Raw genomic sequence first — 13,552 nt, 5'->3', positions numbered from 1 at the left:
AAGGCAGGGTCTAGCCATTCCTTGGATGTCTCCTGAGAGCCCTAGGGAGCCACGGGAGGGCTGTGAGCAGGGGAGGGGCAGAGGCAGGGGCAGATCTGGGTGCAGAAGGACTCAGGGGCCTGCAAGGACCCGCGGACTGTCGGAGATGAGGCTGAAGGTAGAAGGCTAGGCGAGGGGATGGGGGACAAGGCTTCTGTTGGGACCCGGCCCATGGGAACTGAGAGGAAGAAATGGGATAGAGAGATGCAGGGGCAGAGATGCACAGCGGGGTGGGGAGGGTGGAGGGAGGAAGGCTCCCGGCCTCTGCACAGACGGTGGAACTGTACTTGAGATGGAGAATCCAGGAGGAGGGTCGGGTTAGACTCTAACCATTGGAGGGATGATGCGGAGATGAGTGGGACGCGGGGCATGGAGGCTCTAGTGGCCGTGAAGATGCAGTTCTGGGTCTCAGGAGAGATGATGGTGGGAGAGAGCCACCTGAAACTTGGTCCCGAGGGCAACAGGAAATCATGGGAGGGTTTGGAGCAGAGGAGGAGCAGGGCCAGACGTGGGTACCAGGTGTACCGGTTAATAATGCGGATTCTGTAATCAAAGAAAACACAAAATTTCAAGAGAAACATCAAACATGCTTTATTCAAAAGCTAGCTACACATTTCCCCCATCTTTCCGGTAATTTGTGGATACCGTCCCAATAGAACTTTTCTTGTTTTGAGATAAACCATTCAGAGACCCAATTTTCCACTTCTTCGTACGTTTTGAAGTGCTGCTCAGAAAGTGCGTGTGCCATCGATCGGAACAAGTGGTCATCTGAAGGAGCGAGGTCTGGTGAATACGGCGGGTGGGTTAATACTTCCCAGGCAAGATCTTTTAACGTGTCTTTAACTGGTTTTGAAGTGTGTGGTGATGTGTTACCATGAAGCAAAATTACTTTGCTGTATCTTCTGGCCCATTCTGGTGGTTTCACGATCAAAGCGTGGTTCAAATTGACCTGGATTTCTTTGTCTTTCACATCGAAATCATCACTTTTAAAGCGTTTAAACCAGTGTTCACAGGTATCTTGAGATGGAGCATGTTCACCATAAGCTTCCCAAAGTATACAATAACTTTCAGCAGCACTTTTCTTCAAAATAAAATAATGAGTTAAAACTTCCCGCAAATGCTCTTTTTTTTTGGCATGAAATTCGACATTTTTAAGTGTAAAAATATCGATGATAACACCTTCAGAAAATTTGACATATGAAGTTTTGAAGCTTGTCAATACAACAAAACTGCGTACATATCAAATCGCATATATATCAACAGATGTGTCTCCATCTATTGAAAAAAATCCACATTATTAACCGGTACACCTGGTATATCTGAGGCTGCAGGCAGGACCGCGTGGACCTGAGGCCAGGAGGCTGGGGAGCAGGAAGCCTGAGCTGAGGCCAAGGCCATCAGAGGTGGGGCTCTCTGAAAGGTCACCTCACCCTCCTCCAGGAATTCTTCCTGGCTTTGCCCCTATGTTTCCAGCTAGGACTCAGGTCTCACTATCTCCTCCCTGGGGAGGTGTGTGTGTGTGGGGGGGCTCAGGGGCAGGCTGGGACCAGCTGATGAGGACCAGTGGGGTGGGGTGGGTAGCTAGGCCACCAGCTCGGGGTAGGGGACCCTGGCACCTCCCACTGGGTCTGGCTCCCTTCCCCGCCCAGGAAGCTACCAGTCCAGTCGGACTTGTCCCGGGAGGGACGGGTGCCGGCCCGAGTCTCACTGCAGAGCCCTCCTGGGTGCGGCAGCACCATGGACACCTCACGGGCCCTGCTGCTCTTCCTGCTCCTGGGTAAGTCTCACCCCCTTCCCACGAGCCCCGCTTCTCAGCAGCCCCCCAACGCCCTCCCCTCCTCTCCTCTGCAGCCTCGGCCGTAGGGGTCCTCACCCTCAGAGCCTCTTCCGGAGTTCAGCGAACCCATCTCACCTCTGACTCGGGAAGCTCTTCCCACGGCCCGGGTTCGAATGTTTCTTTCCACGAACCCCCCGGAGGGAACATTCCGGATCAGTCTCCAGGTTCAAGAGCCACGGCTGATATCCCCCATTCCAAATGGATCCCCGAGGCCCTGGATTTGAAGGACGGGCCTGGGTCCTTCTGGCCAAATGTTTCTGCTGGGGACCACACGTTGGGCCTGGAGCCCCCCATCTCCGGGACCCCTGGCTCCCCAGCCCGGCCTGACTCCTTGGGCGCTCAGGTTCCCGCGGACGCCTCAAAGCCTTCCTTCCCCGCGAGGCCTCCAGCGTCAGACATTGCTGTTCCAGCCCCTGGTGCTCCCGTGTCTGTGGGGGGCCCGGGTTTACAGTCCCCCCATGACGACCCGGATGCTAAATTCTCTGCTCAGAGTCCGGCATCCAAAGTTCCTGCAGAGGCGCCCCCAGGGCCAAGCTTCCCCCAGCAGGTGGGGGGGCCCCTGGCGGTGCTGGTGGGGAGCACCATCCAGCTGCCCCTGCTTCCGGTGCCCAGCCCTGGCCCCCCGCACCCTCTGGTGGTCTGGCGCCGCGGCTCCAAGGTGCTGGCAGCTGGGGGCCTGGGGTCAGGGGCCCCTCTGATCAGCCTGGACCCTGCTCACCGAGACCGCCTGCGGTTCGACCAGGCCCGAGGGGCCCTGGAACTGGCCTCGGCCCAGCTGGAGGATGCTGGGGTCTACACGGCCGAGGTCATCCGGGCCGGGGTCTCCCGGCAGACTCGGGAGTTCACGGTGGGTGTGTATGGTAAGTGGGCGCTGAGGTCCAGAAGGCAGGCTGTAAGGGCTCTGCCAGACCTTCGGGCTGGTCACTGCTGTTCGGAGGAGGTTTGCTCCCCAGAAGAAGGGGGCAGAGGAGAGAGGACTTCTGGGGTGGAGGGAGGGGAGGAGGAGAAGAGGGGCTGGACCTGGGGGCCCTCGACTCCTGGGTTCTCCAGAGGAAAGAGCTGCAGACTCAGACTGGGGTCTGTGAGAGGAGGAGGCCCCGCTGAGCCTGGAAGTCCGGGGTGTAGGGGGTGAAGGGCTGGGGCTTTGAGTCCTGGACCTACAGGAGGGGGGGGGGGGGAGAGGGGACTGGGTCCTGAGCACGTCCCTCCTCTCCCAGAGCCCCTGCCCCAGCTGTCCGTGCAGCCCGAGGCCCCGGAGACCGAGGAGGGGGCGGCCCAGCTCCGGCTGCGCTGCGTGGGGTGGGGGCCGGGCCGCGGGCAGCTGAGCTGGAGCCGCGACGGCCGCGCCCTGGAAGCCGCGGACCCGGAGGGAGCGGAGCCGCCTCGGATCCGCGCGGAGGGCGACCAGCTGCTCATCGCGCGCCCCGTGCGCAGCGACCACGCCCGGTACACCTGCCGGGTCCGCAGCCCCTTCGGCCACACGGAGGCGGCGGCCGACGTCAGTGTCTTCTGTGAGTGGGGGGCGCGGGGAGCCCGGGGTCGGGGAGGGACCTGGGGGCCCAGGCTCCTGAGTCCCGGGGAGGAGCGGGCTGGCGGTCCAGCCTCCAGTGGCCTTGCAGGAGTCCCGGGTGACCCCGACACTCGTGGTTCCGACTCCCTCCCTCCACCCAGACGGCCCGGACCCGCCGGTCATCACCATCTCCTCGGACCGCGACGCCACCCCGGCCCTCTATGTCACCGCGGGCAGCAACGTGACCCTGCGCTGCAGCGCCGCCTCGCGGCCGCCCGCCGACATCGCGTGGAGCCTGGCCGACCCGGCTGAGGCCGCGGTGCCCGCTGGCCCGCGCCTCCTGCTGCCCGCGGTCGGGCCGGGCCACGCCGGCGCCTACGCCTGCCTTGCCGCGAACCCACGCACCGGCCACCGCCGCCGCTCGCTGCTCAACCTCACGGTGGCGGGTGAGCGCAGCCGGGGCGGGATGGGGCGGCGGGGGACCTGGAGAGGACGGTGCCAACGCAGAGGGGCGGGGGTCAATGTGGAGGGGCGGGGCCAGCAAGGGAAGGGCGGTGCTAACACTGAGGGCGGGGCCAGGAGAGGAAGGGCGGTGCTAACGCTGAGGGCGGGGCCAGCAAGGGAGGGCGGGGCGGGTCCACGTGGAGGGGCGGGGCCTGCAGGGAAGGGCGGAGATTCCGCGTAAAGGGGCAGGGTTGCCCAGGAGAAGGGGCGGAACCATCCAGGGTCTGAAATACACATGGGGGCGGGGCCAGCATGGAGGGGCGGAGATTCCTTGAAGAAGAGGCGGGGAATGCCCTGGAGAAGGGGTGGAACCAGCTGCTAGGGGTTGCAATACCCGGACAGGGGGCGGGGCCAGCGGGGAGCGGTGAGGCCGCAGCGGAGGGGTGGGTCATCGCCGAAGGACAGAGATCCCCGTAAAAGGGGCGGGGATTCTCAGAGAAGGGGCGGGGCCAGCGTGGAGGGGCGGGGCCAGCGGCTCCGGCGAGGCTAAGGGAAGAAGGGGCCGAGTGAATGCACGGAGGGGCGGGGGTAGAGGGGCGCGAGGCTGACGCCTGGATCTTCACCTCCGCTCCACAGATCCGCCCCCGGGGTCCCCACAGTGCTCAGTCGAAGGGGGTCCCGGGGACCGCAGCCTTCGCTTCCGCTGCTGGTGGCCCGGGGGGGTCCCTGCCGCCTCCTTGCAGTTCCAGGGTCTCCCCGAAGGCGTCCGCGCGGGCCCCGCGCACTCCGTGCTCCTCGCGGCTGTCCCCGCCCAGCCCCGGCTCCGCGGCGTCCCGGTCACCTGCCTGGCCCGCCACCTGGTGAGCACGCGCACCTGCACTGTCACCCCAGGTGAGAGCGGGTGGGCCCTCTTTTCCGTTTCCTGAGGAGGACGGGGTCTATCTTAGCCCCTTTGGGACATGAAAAGGGGGGAACTGCCTAACTCCCGAAGGACCCAGGTTTTCCCTATATTTAAGCAGAGACAGGGACAAAAGTTCTTTCCTGGACCAGGGAGGAGGGCTGACCCCTTCCCACGTGTTCAGAGCAATACATGGCTGAGAACCGCATGGCTTTCCCAGCCCAGGGCCCGGCCGGTAGCATGTACTCAGTCAGTCCTTCAGGAAGCCAGATGCTGAATGAATGAGGGCGGGGCGGGGGGAGGGTGAGTGGAGGGTGCGTCCTCGTCTAACTGGGGTGCTGAGTTTCAATGTCCTGATTCACCACAGGCCACAGGGCTTGTTCTCTGACTTCAAGGCAAGGCCTTGACTTCCTTCACTGCGTTTCTTGCACCTGCAGAGGCCCCGCGAGAGGTGCTGCTGCGCCCGATGGTGGAGGAGGCGCGGTCTGGGGAGGCCGAGGTGGCGCTGGAGGCCTCTGGCTGTCCGCCACCTTCGCGAGCATCCTGGGCCCGGGAAGGGCGGCCTCTGGCCTCCGGAGGCGGCGGGGGGCGCCTGAGGCTCAGCCAGGATGGGCGGAGGCTCCTCATTGGCAACTTCAGCCTGGATTGGGACCTAGGAAATTACTCCGTGTTGTGCAGTGGGGTGCTGGGTGCTGGGGGCGACCAGATCACCCTCACTGGTGAGTTCTGTCCTTTCCCAGAATCCAGAGTCCAGGCCCCAGCCCCTCCTCCCTCAGACCCAGGAGGCCAGGCCCCCAGCCCCTCCTCCCTCAGACCCAGGAGTCCAGCTCCCCAGCCCCTCCTCCCTCAGACCCAGGGGTCCAGGCCCCCAGCCCCTCCTCCCTCAGACCCAGGAGTCCAGCCCCAGCCCCTCCTCCCTCAGACCCAGGAGTCCAGGCCCCCACCCCTCCTCCCTCAGACCCAGGGGTCCAGGCCCCCAGCCCCTCCTCCCTCAGACCCAGGGGTCCAGGCCCCCACCCCTCCTCCCTCAGACCCAGTGGTCCAGCTCCCCAGCCCCTTCTCCCTCACACCGGAGAGTCTGGGTCTTTGGACCCTCTTCCCCTGGGACCTATGAGTCCAGGCCCGCAGCCCCCTCCCCTCTCCCCTCTAGGACCCACAAATTCCGCCCCCCACCTTGATCCCCCCAGGACCGTCCATCTCCTCCTGGAGGCTGCAGAGAGCCCAGGATTCGGCGGTGCTCACTTGGGATGTGGAGCGCGGGTCCCTGATCAGTGGTTTTGAGATCCAGGCACGGCCGGAGGGACCTGACCCGGGCAGAACCACCAGCTACCAGGACTGGGTCTCCTTGCTCATCCTGGGCCCTCAGGAACGCTCGGCCGTGGTGCCCCTCCCTCCTCAGAACCCGGGGACCTGGGCCTTGCGTATCCTGCCCACCCTGGGGGGCCGGCCAGGCACCCCATCCCAAAGCCGGGTCTACAATGCCGGTGAGTTGGCACTGCCGGAGCCTTCTCCTTGGCTGCGTCCACCCGTCTGGTTCCTCGGATTCTCTTTCTCCCTGGAATCGTTTCCCGGGGCTGCGATGACAAAGGACCATGAACTAGGTGGCTTGAAACAACAGACACCCATCTGCACACAGCTCTGGGGGCCACAAAAAATAAAGGGGTCCTCTGGGTCCTGCTCCTGAATTCAGGGGCCCTGGGCAGAAGCCCTGTTTGCCTCTTCCAGCTTCTGACATTGCCTGGCAATGTTTTTTTTCCCCAACATGTTTTACTGATTTTTTTAAAAAAAATATTTTATTGATTTTTTACAGAGAGGAAGGGAGAGTTAGAAACATCGATGAGAGAGAAACATCGATCAGCTGCCTCCTGCACACCCCCTACTGGGGATGTGTCCGCAACCAAGGTACATGCCCTTGACCGAAACCAAACCCTTGAGTCCACAGGCCGACGCTCCATTCACTGAGGCAAAGCAGTTAGGGCAAATTTTATTGATTTTTAGTGAGAAAGGAAGGGAGAGGGTTAGAGAGTTAGAAACATCAACCAGATGAGACAGGAATATCATTGATTGGCTGCCTCCTGCATGCCCCTACTGGGGATGGAGCCTGCAACCTGGGCACGTGCCCTGACCGGGAATGGAACCAGCGACCTCTTGGTTCCTGGGTTGACGCTCAGCCACTGAGCCACACTGGCCGGGCAGGGGTTCCTTGGCTTGCAGTCCAATCTCTGCTTCCAGCTCCCCACTGCCGCCGCCTCCCTGCGTGTCTCCATTTTCTTCTTGCAAGAACACGAGTCATATTGGGTTAGGGTGTACCCTAGTGATCTAATCTTGACTTGACTGGTTGAATTGTGTCTCCCCGAAAAAAGATATATTGACACCCTACTCCCCAGTACCTGTGAATGTGACCTTATTCGGAAATAGAGCGAGGGTGGTCCAGTCAAAACGATCTGCAAAGACTCAGTTTCCAAATAAAGTCGCATTCACAGGTATGGACAGTTAGGGTGTCACTATCTCTTTCTTGGGGGAGACCCGGTTCAACCGGTAGCACTTCCCAGTTTCCGAGTATTGGATGGCTCCAGCCTCAGTGCCCAGCCCTCTCCTCTGGCTGTATTTCTGCCCAGTGTGACCCTGTTCCCTCTCATTGCCTGGAATCTCGTGATTACTCAGATGACTCTCAACGTCTGATCCTGAGCCCAGACCTTTCTTCTGAACCCCCACATTTGAAAGCCCACCTCCCTACTCGACACCTTCACTTTGGATGTCCAATTGGCATTTTGGACTCCACGTGTCCAAAATAGACCGCTTCATGGTTCCCCCCGAAACTGCACCCCACCTTCCTGCTCCCATCTGACTTCCCTTCTCCCCACTCCTGGTCGGTGGCACCACCCACATGCTCAAGTCACCTCCAGCATCCCCAGTACTAGCAGGTCCCATCAACGTTCCTCCCCAAATGCATTTCTAATCCATCCATTTCTTTCCAACGCCCTGGTCAGACACCGCCATCCTCTCTTGCCCACAACAGCCATTTATCTGGTCGCCCGCTGCCCCCTCTTGCCCTCCGACACCCCATCCTTCACCGCATAGAAGCCAGAGTCAAAGAAACCACATCATGTCGCTGCCGATCTCCTTCAAAGCCTTTCATGAATTCCTCCAAGATTCCCCCAGGCTCTGGCCCCTGCTAACCCCTCTAACATCATCCTCTACCTCGTTCCCTCTCCTTCCATGTCCTCAACCCACACTGGCCTTTATTTAAACACAGAAAACTCTTTCGTGCCTCTGAGCTTCTGCACTTTCTGTTCCCTCTGCTTGGAACACCCTTCCCCGGTTTAGCATGCCTGGCTCCGGATTCCGCAGGTCTCTCCTCAATGCTACTTCTTCAGAGACCTGCTCCTCACCCTCCTTTCTAAATGTAAACCCCCCTCCCATTATTTCTATCGCAGCACATTTATTGTTTTCTTTTTAGTGAAATCTATAATTACGTTATTGATATTTTTAAAAATATATTTTTATTGATTTCAGAGAGGAAGGGAGAGGGAGAGAGAAAGAGAAACATCGATGATGAGAGAGAATCATTGATCAGCTGCCTCCTGAACACCCCACGCTGGGGATTGAGCCTGCAACCTGGGTATGTGCCCTTGGCTGGAATCGAACCTGGGACCCTTCAGTCCACAGACCGATGCTCTATCCACTGAGCCAAATTGGCTAGGGCTGTTATTATTAAAAAAAAAAATTTTTTTTTATTGATTTCAGAGAGAAGGGAGAGGGAGAGAAAGAAACATCCATGATGAGAGAGATCATTGATTAGCTGCCTCCTGCACACCCCACACTGGGGATCGAGCCTGCAACCCTGGCATGTGCCCTGACCAGGAATCAAACCAGTGACCTCCTGATTCCAGTTTGATGCTTAACAGTTGAGCCACACCCAGCTGGGCATATAATTATGTTATTTATTTGCACATTCATTTCGGATTTTCCTCCTAAAATGAACCCCCATGAGAGAAGGTATCTTGGGTTTGCTCAGCAATGGGTCTTCGTCACGTGGTAGAATGCTGGGCACACACAGTCCCTGAGTAAACCTTAGATGAATTGCGAGTGCTGGGTCCCAGCATCCTGGGTTCTGAGAGCTGGGGCAGGGGACTTGATCCAGCCCCGGCTCTCACTTTCCTTGTCCTGCTTCACTTTGTCTCTTCCAGACCCCACCCTGGGCCCCGGGGCCATCGCTGGCATCGTCCTTGGCTCCCTCCTGGGCCTGGCGCTCCTGGCAGCGCTTATCCTCCTGTGCGTCTGCTGCCTGCGCAGGTTCCAGGGTGAGTGAGCCACCCCCTGGAAGGGTCCCTAGGTAAAACCCGATTGGAGGCCTGGCTGAACCAATCAGCGTGGTTACAGGTCCATAGCAGCCAATCAGATCAAGGCTCCGCCTCTCAGCCCCCAGCTTCCCTTTCCATTGGCTGGGTCAGGATGTTGGAGCAGCCAATCACATGTTTCTGTTTTCTTTTTTTTTCTTCCTCTCTCTTTTCCAGGAGAGATTCCCAAGAAAAAGAAGCACCTCCCCACCTTTGCCCCTGTGATCCCCCCACCAGAAAAGAAGATGCAGAGCCTGCCCCCAGTGCAGGCTCCACAGCCTCTGCCCCCCAAAGTCCCGCCTGAGGACCCGAGCCCAGCCGGGGCCCACCAAGTGAGTGTGGAATTTCTGCGTTATTTAGTCAGGGAGATGAAATGCTCCGAGTTCTCTTCCCACAGCTTTACTGGTTGGTTTACAATCCTGGTAACATTTTATCCTTTTGAAAATATGTAAAGACTGGACAGGGTTTCCCATCCAACCTTTATGTCAAGCATGTCAAACTCAAAGGCTGACACGGGCCAAATAAACAAGGTGTAAGTGTATGTGGGCCGCAAATAAACCACAAAAGCTTCAATTTTCGTAGAAACGTAGGTTTATTTCAATAGAGACATGCTGAATGCAAAGGGCTGAAATAAATGAGTCATCGTTAACATAAAATAATAGAACATTTTAATAAAAGTTAATATTTTTTTTCCTTGAACACGAACCTACCAGACACCGAGTTACTGCACAAATGAGTAAGGGTCACGCAAACAAACCTATTTCTCTTGTTCTCCGAAAGCGAAATATTTCCTGTTGCGCACACCAAACAAGTCAGTCCAAGACTAATGAGGTGGCAATTGGCTGCTAAAATATTCGCTGCTAGTATTAGTGGAGAGAAATGGTGGGCCTGCGCGTAAGGCGCGTAAGGGAAATGAATGCAACACAATGATAGTAATCAGTCATTGGCGAACGTTGTAGTTTGTTATTAATAACTAGAGGCCCCTTGCAGGAAGTTTCCTGCAATAGGGCTGCCTGCTGCGGTCTCCCCCGCCCCGCCTGCTTCCCTTCCTTCTCCGCAGCCCCTCTGGCTTCTCTCCCTTCTCCCCTGCCCCACCTGCTTCCCTTCCTTCTCCCCTGCCCCGCTTGCTTGCTTCTCCGCAGCTTCACTCCTTTCTGCAGCGCTTGGCTTCTTTCTACGCTGTCTTCTGTCTTTGTTCTGGCCTGGATATGCAAATTAACTGCCATCTTGGTTGGATTAATTTGAATACTTGTCCTGATTGGCTGGTTGGGCGTGGCTTGTGGGTGTAGCGAAGGTACGGTCAATTTGCATGTTTCTCTTTTATTAGAGAGGATTATGTATAACAGGATATTGTAAAAATTAAGTTACAAAATTTTTATTAAAACGTTTCTTATATACCGTTATATTGGCTGGGTCGCAAAAATATTCGTTATGCCCCACGAGTTTGACATGCTTGCTTTAAAAGAAGAGTGACATTCCAATTTCCCCCACAAAGGGAGTAAGATGGGACCTCCTTTATTTATTTCCCCATAAAAATGGGCCAAACTTCCATTTTCTCTCAGAAGTGAAACGGAATTTCTCTTTCCCAGTAAAGTTGCATGTCTCCTCGCTCCCAAGGGAGGCTAGACATTTTTTATTCCTTGTAAGTGGAGGAAACCCCGCTAATTTCTGAATAATGAGAGCTAGTGCTAGAAAAGGGTGAGTCATCTCACATCCAGGGTTACTCCTGAGGTTGTCCCCCGCCCCTTCTCTTCCAGGCCTCCAGCCCCAGCCCAGTCATCTCTCCAGGTGGGGTGCCGAAGACTGTGCGGGCAGCCACACAGGTGTGACCCGGCGAATGGCCTGCTCTGTGCAGGGCTTTTTGGGCAAGACTTCCTGTTTCGCCTCCTGTCCTACTGTGAGTCAAGGTCAGACTCTGAGAGTGGGACTTCCTGTCTCCCTCTCTCACTGAGAAGACTGCCTGTATTCGTGCAACGAAGGAGGTGGGACTCCTGGGCTTGGGGAGACTCCTGCTGACCTAACAGTGTGGTTGCAAACCACCAAGCAGACCAAGACCTGGGGGCTGTGCAGCGAACAGGGGGGCTTCCTGTGCTACTCTGAGCCAGAGAGGGGGGCCCCACCTCATCCCTGAAAAGGTCTTCCTATGTCCACTTCTGCCTCCCCCAGACCATGCCCATCCAGCTTCCAGAGTCTTCACCTTAAAACAGACCAGATCACATGTCCTCTTCCCTTTAAACCAGTGGTTCCCAACTTTTTTTGGCCATGCCCCACCTAAGCATCTCTAAAATCCTGATGTCCCCGCCCCCACCCTGTGACATAGAATTCTTATTATTCAAAAAGTGAACTCCTGTTCACGTGGAGGAAGCCTAAAAGGCCATTAACTTGGTGTAAACAAGGTTCCAAAGAACATGGCATCCATGAAAGAGAACGATAAATGAAAGGACAGTTGAAGTACTGAGGAAGAAATCACTAAGAAATTGTTTAAAAAATAAAAATAATATGAAGTGATATGAAAAAATAGCAAATAAAGTTTCAAAACATGTAATAGAGAAATGAAATGCATAAATATGTCACCATACATATTTGTATACTGTATATGAGGCCCCTAGAACCATAAGAAATGCAAAAAATCCACTGTCAATAACTCATTCTCATATTGCCCCCCTTAAAAATCAAATTGCCCCCCTGTGAGGTGTGTGCCCCACATTGGGAACCACTGCTTATCTGGTTGCTCATTGCCCTTCAGATGTTGTCCAAACGCTTCATCATGACCTTCAAAGCCTCGTGGTTTGACCTCCCTTGGCCTCTCTGACCTCCCGTTCCAATCCTCCCCCTGCCACTCCAGTGGCACAGGCCTTCTCTCTGCCACGTTATTTTGCCCCGGGCCTTTGCCCCTACCGTCTGCTCCGTCTGGAGCATGGTGCTTTCTCCTGTGTGGTACATTTCTCAAGCGTAAAGGTGACAGTTACCATCTGAGAAGATGCTCCTCTAACCCCTGCCTCAGTCGTGGGTTAGGCCCTGGAGACCTTGCGCCTTGTGCTTCTCCTCTGTAAATACATCCTTACTTGTTTAGCCTCTGACTCCCTCTCTACACTGAGAGCTCTGTGGACAGAGACAGAGACCATGTCATTATCCCCAGAACTTCACACAGAGCCTAGCACCCAGCAGGCAATCTACCTAATAAAAGAGTAACATGCTAATTGACTCTACCTTTGCGACACCCACCAACCAATCAGGAGTGAGTATGCAAATTAACCCATAAAAATGGCGGGTTAATTTGCATACACAGGCTCCAAGCGTCTGGAGCAGAAAGGCAGCTCTGGCCAGAGGGAAGGTGGTGCCGGCAGCCAGGGAAAGGAAGGCCCATTCCTGAATGAATCTTCATGCATCGGGCTTCTAGTCAATAAATATAGGTGAACTGCTCAGATGTGTGGGTGCCAGCGAGGGGCTGGGTTAGCCACCGCTCTCCCCAGCACGGTGCCTTCCTTTATCAGCAGGGGTTCCCCTTGGAAATGAAGGGGTGCATCAGTGAAGATTCTTTTGGCTGAAATTAACAAAATAAATGGTGGAAAGAATCATGGAGGTGGGTGGTTGGGTTCAGGCTGGTGCAGCATCTTAGGGACCCCATCAAGGACCTGGGCTTATTGCATCCTCAGAGGGTTGGCGGGTTGCCTCACGTAGCAAGATGGCTGCTGCGGCTCCAGGAATCACATCCTCGACCCGTCTCCTGAGCGGGGCAAAGCTTCCTTGAAGCCTGCCAGAAAACGTCCCTGGTGTCATTGACCCAGAACCGGGCGTATCACTCATGCAAGAGAGTGAACCCAAACCTCTCAGCCTGTATCATGGGCGGCGGCGGGTCTGACACAGGGAGAGCACATAACGAGAGCACAGGCCACCGGCCTCTGTCTCAGGGAAGGAGCGGAGGTGAGGCCTCTGGTTCAAGATTGGGGTGCAAGAGGCCGTTGGGAAATGGAGCTCATGTTGAAGGGCTGAGGGCTGGAGTCCTGGGTCCCTGGACCCTCCATAGCTCTTTTTTTTTTTTAATATATTTTATTGATTTTCTACAGAGTGGAAGGGAGAGGGATAGAGAGTCAGAAACATCGATGAGAGAGAAACATCAATCAGCTGCCTCCTGCACACCTCCCACTGGGGATGTGCCCGCAACCAAGGTACATGCCCTTGATTGGAATCAGACCTGGGACCCTTCAGTCTGCAGGCCGATGCTCTATCCACTGAGCCAAACCGGTTAGGGCTATAGCTCTTTTATATCAGGTAGAGTTGTCATTTCTTTTTCGATCACCAGAGACAGAAAACCTAACACAAATCGCCTTAAACACACAGGGGACGTGGCGTGTGTAAGTGAAGGTGGGCATCAGGTGCCTTTTGACCTAGTAGCTCACATGCTGTCACCGCGGGCTCAATTTCTCTAGGCCTTCTACTCTGTGCCAGGCCAGTTCCAAACCTCCCCAAGAGAAAGGGGCCAG

The 13,552-nt window shown here is 56.3% G+C and overlaps 1 protein-coding gene across 2 annotated transcripts; it reads left to right on the top strand.

Annotated features, from left to right (window-relative positions):
* Nucleotides 1-1,776: 1,776 nt before the first annotated feature.
* Nucleotides 1,777-11,361, top strand: VSIG10L (V-set and immunoglobulin domain containing 10 like). 2 transcript variants are annotated; one of them, XM_054711303.1, is made up of 10 exons: nt 1,777-1,816; nt 1,891-2,736; nt 3,094-3,387; nt 3,548-3,832; nt 4,467-4,721; nt 5,166-5,447; nt 5,916-6,212; nt 8,919-9,032; nt 9,246-9,400; nt 10,826-11,361. In XM_054711303.1, the coding sequence occupies exons 1-10, from the start codon at nt 1,777-1,779 to the stop codon at nt 10,895-10,897; spliced, it is 2,640 nt and encodes an 879-aa protein (XP_054567278.1). In that variant the 3' UTR covers nt 10,898-11,361. The 2 variants fall into 2 exon arrangements, with proteins under 2 accessions (XP_054567278.1, XP_054567277.1); XM_054711302.1 differs by lacking the exon at nt 10,826-11,361 and having other exon boundaries at nt 9,246-9,521.
* Nucleotides 11,362-13,552: the final 2,191 nt, after the last annotated feature.

This window comes from Eptesicus fuscus, chromosome 21 (genome assembly GCF_027574615.1).
Source record: "Eptesicus fuscus isolate TK198812 chromosome 21, DD_ASM_mEF_20220401, whole genome shotgun sequence".
Lineage (NCBI taxonomy): Eukaryota > Metazoa > Chordata > Mammalia > Chiroptera > Vespertilionidae > Eptesicus > Eptesicus fuscus.
This window is presented reverse-complemented; position numbering and strand designations above follow the sequence as displayed.

Bases quoted from the DNA above. Each gene is read 5' to 3' on its own strand.
- VSIG10L (XM_054711302.1), top strand. From the start codon at position 1,777: ATGGACACCTCACGGGCCCTGCTGCTCTTCCTGCTCCTGG. The intron at 1,817-1,890 runs GTAAGTCTCACC...TCTCCTCTGCAG, and splicing joins GCTGCTCTTCCTGCTCCTGG to CCTCGGCCGTAGGGGTCCTC. The intron at 6,213-8,918 runs GTGAGTTGGCAC...TGTCTCTTCCAG, and splicing joins AAGCCGGGTCTACAATGCCG to ACCCCACCCTGGGCCCCGGG.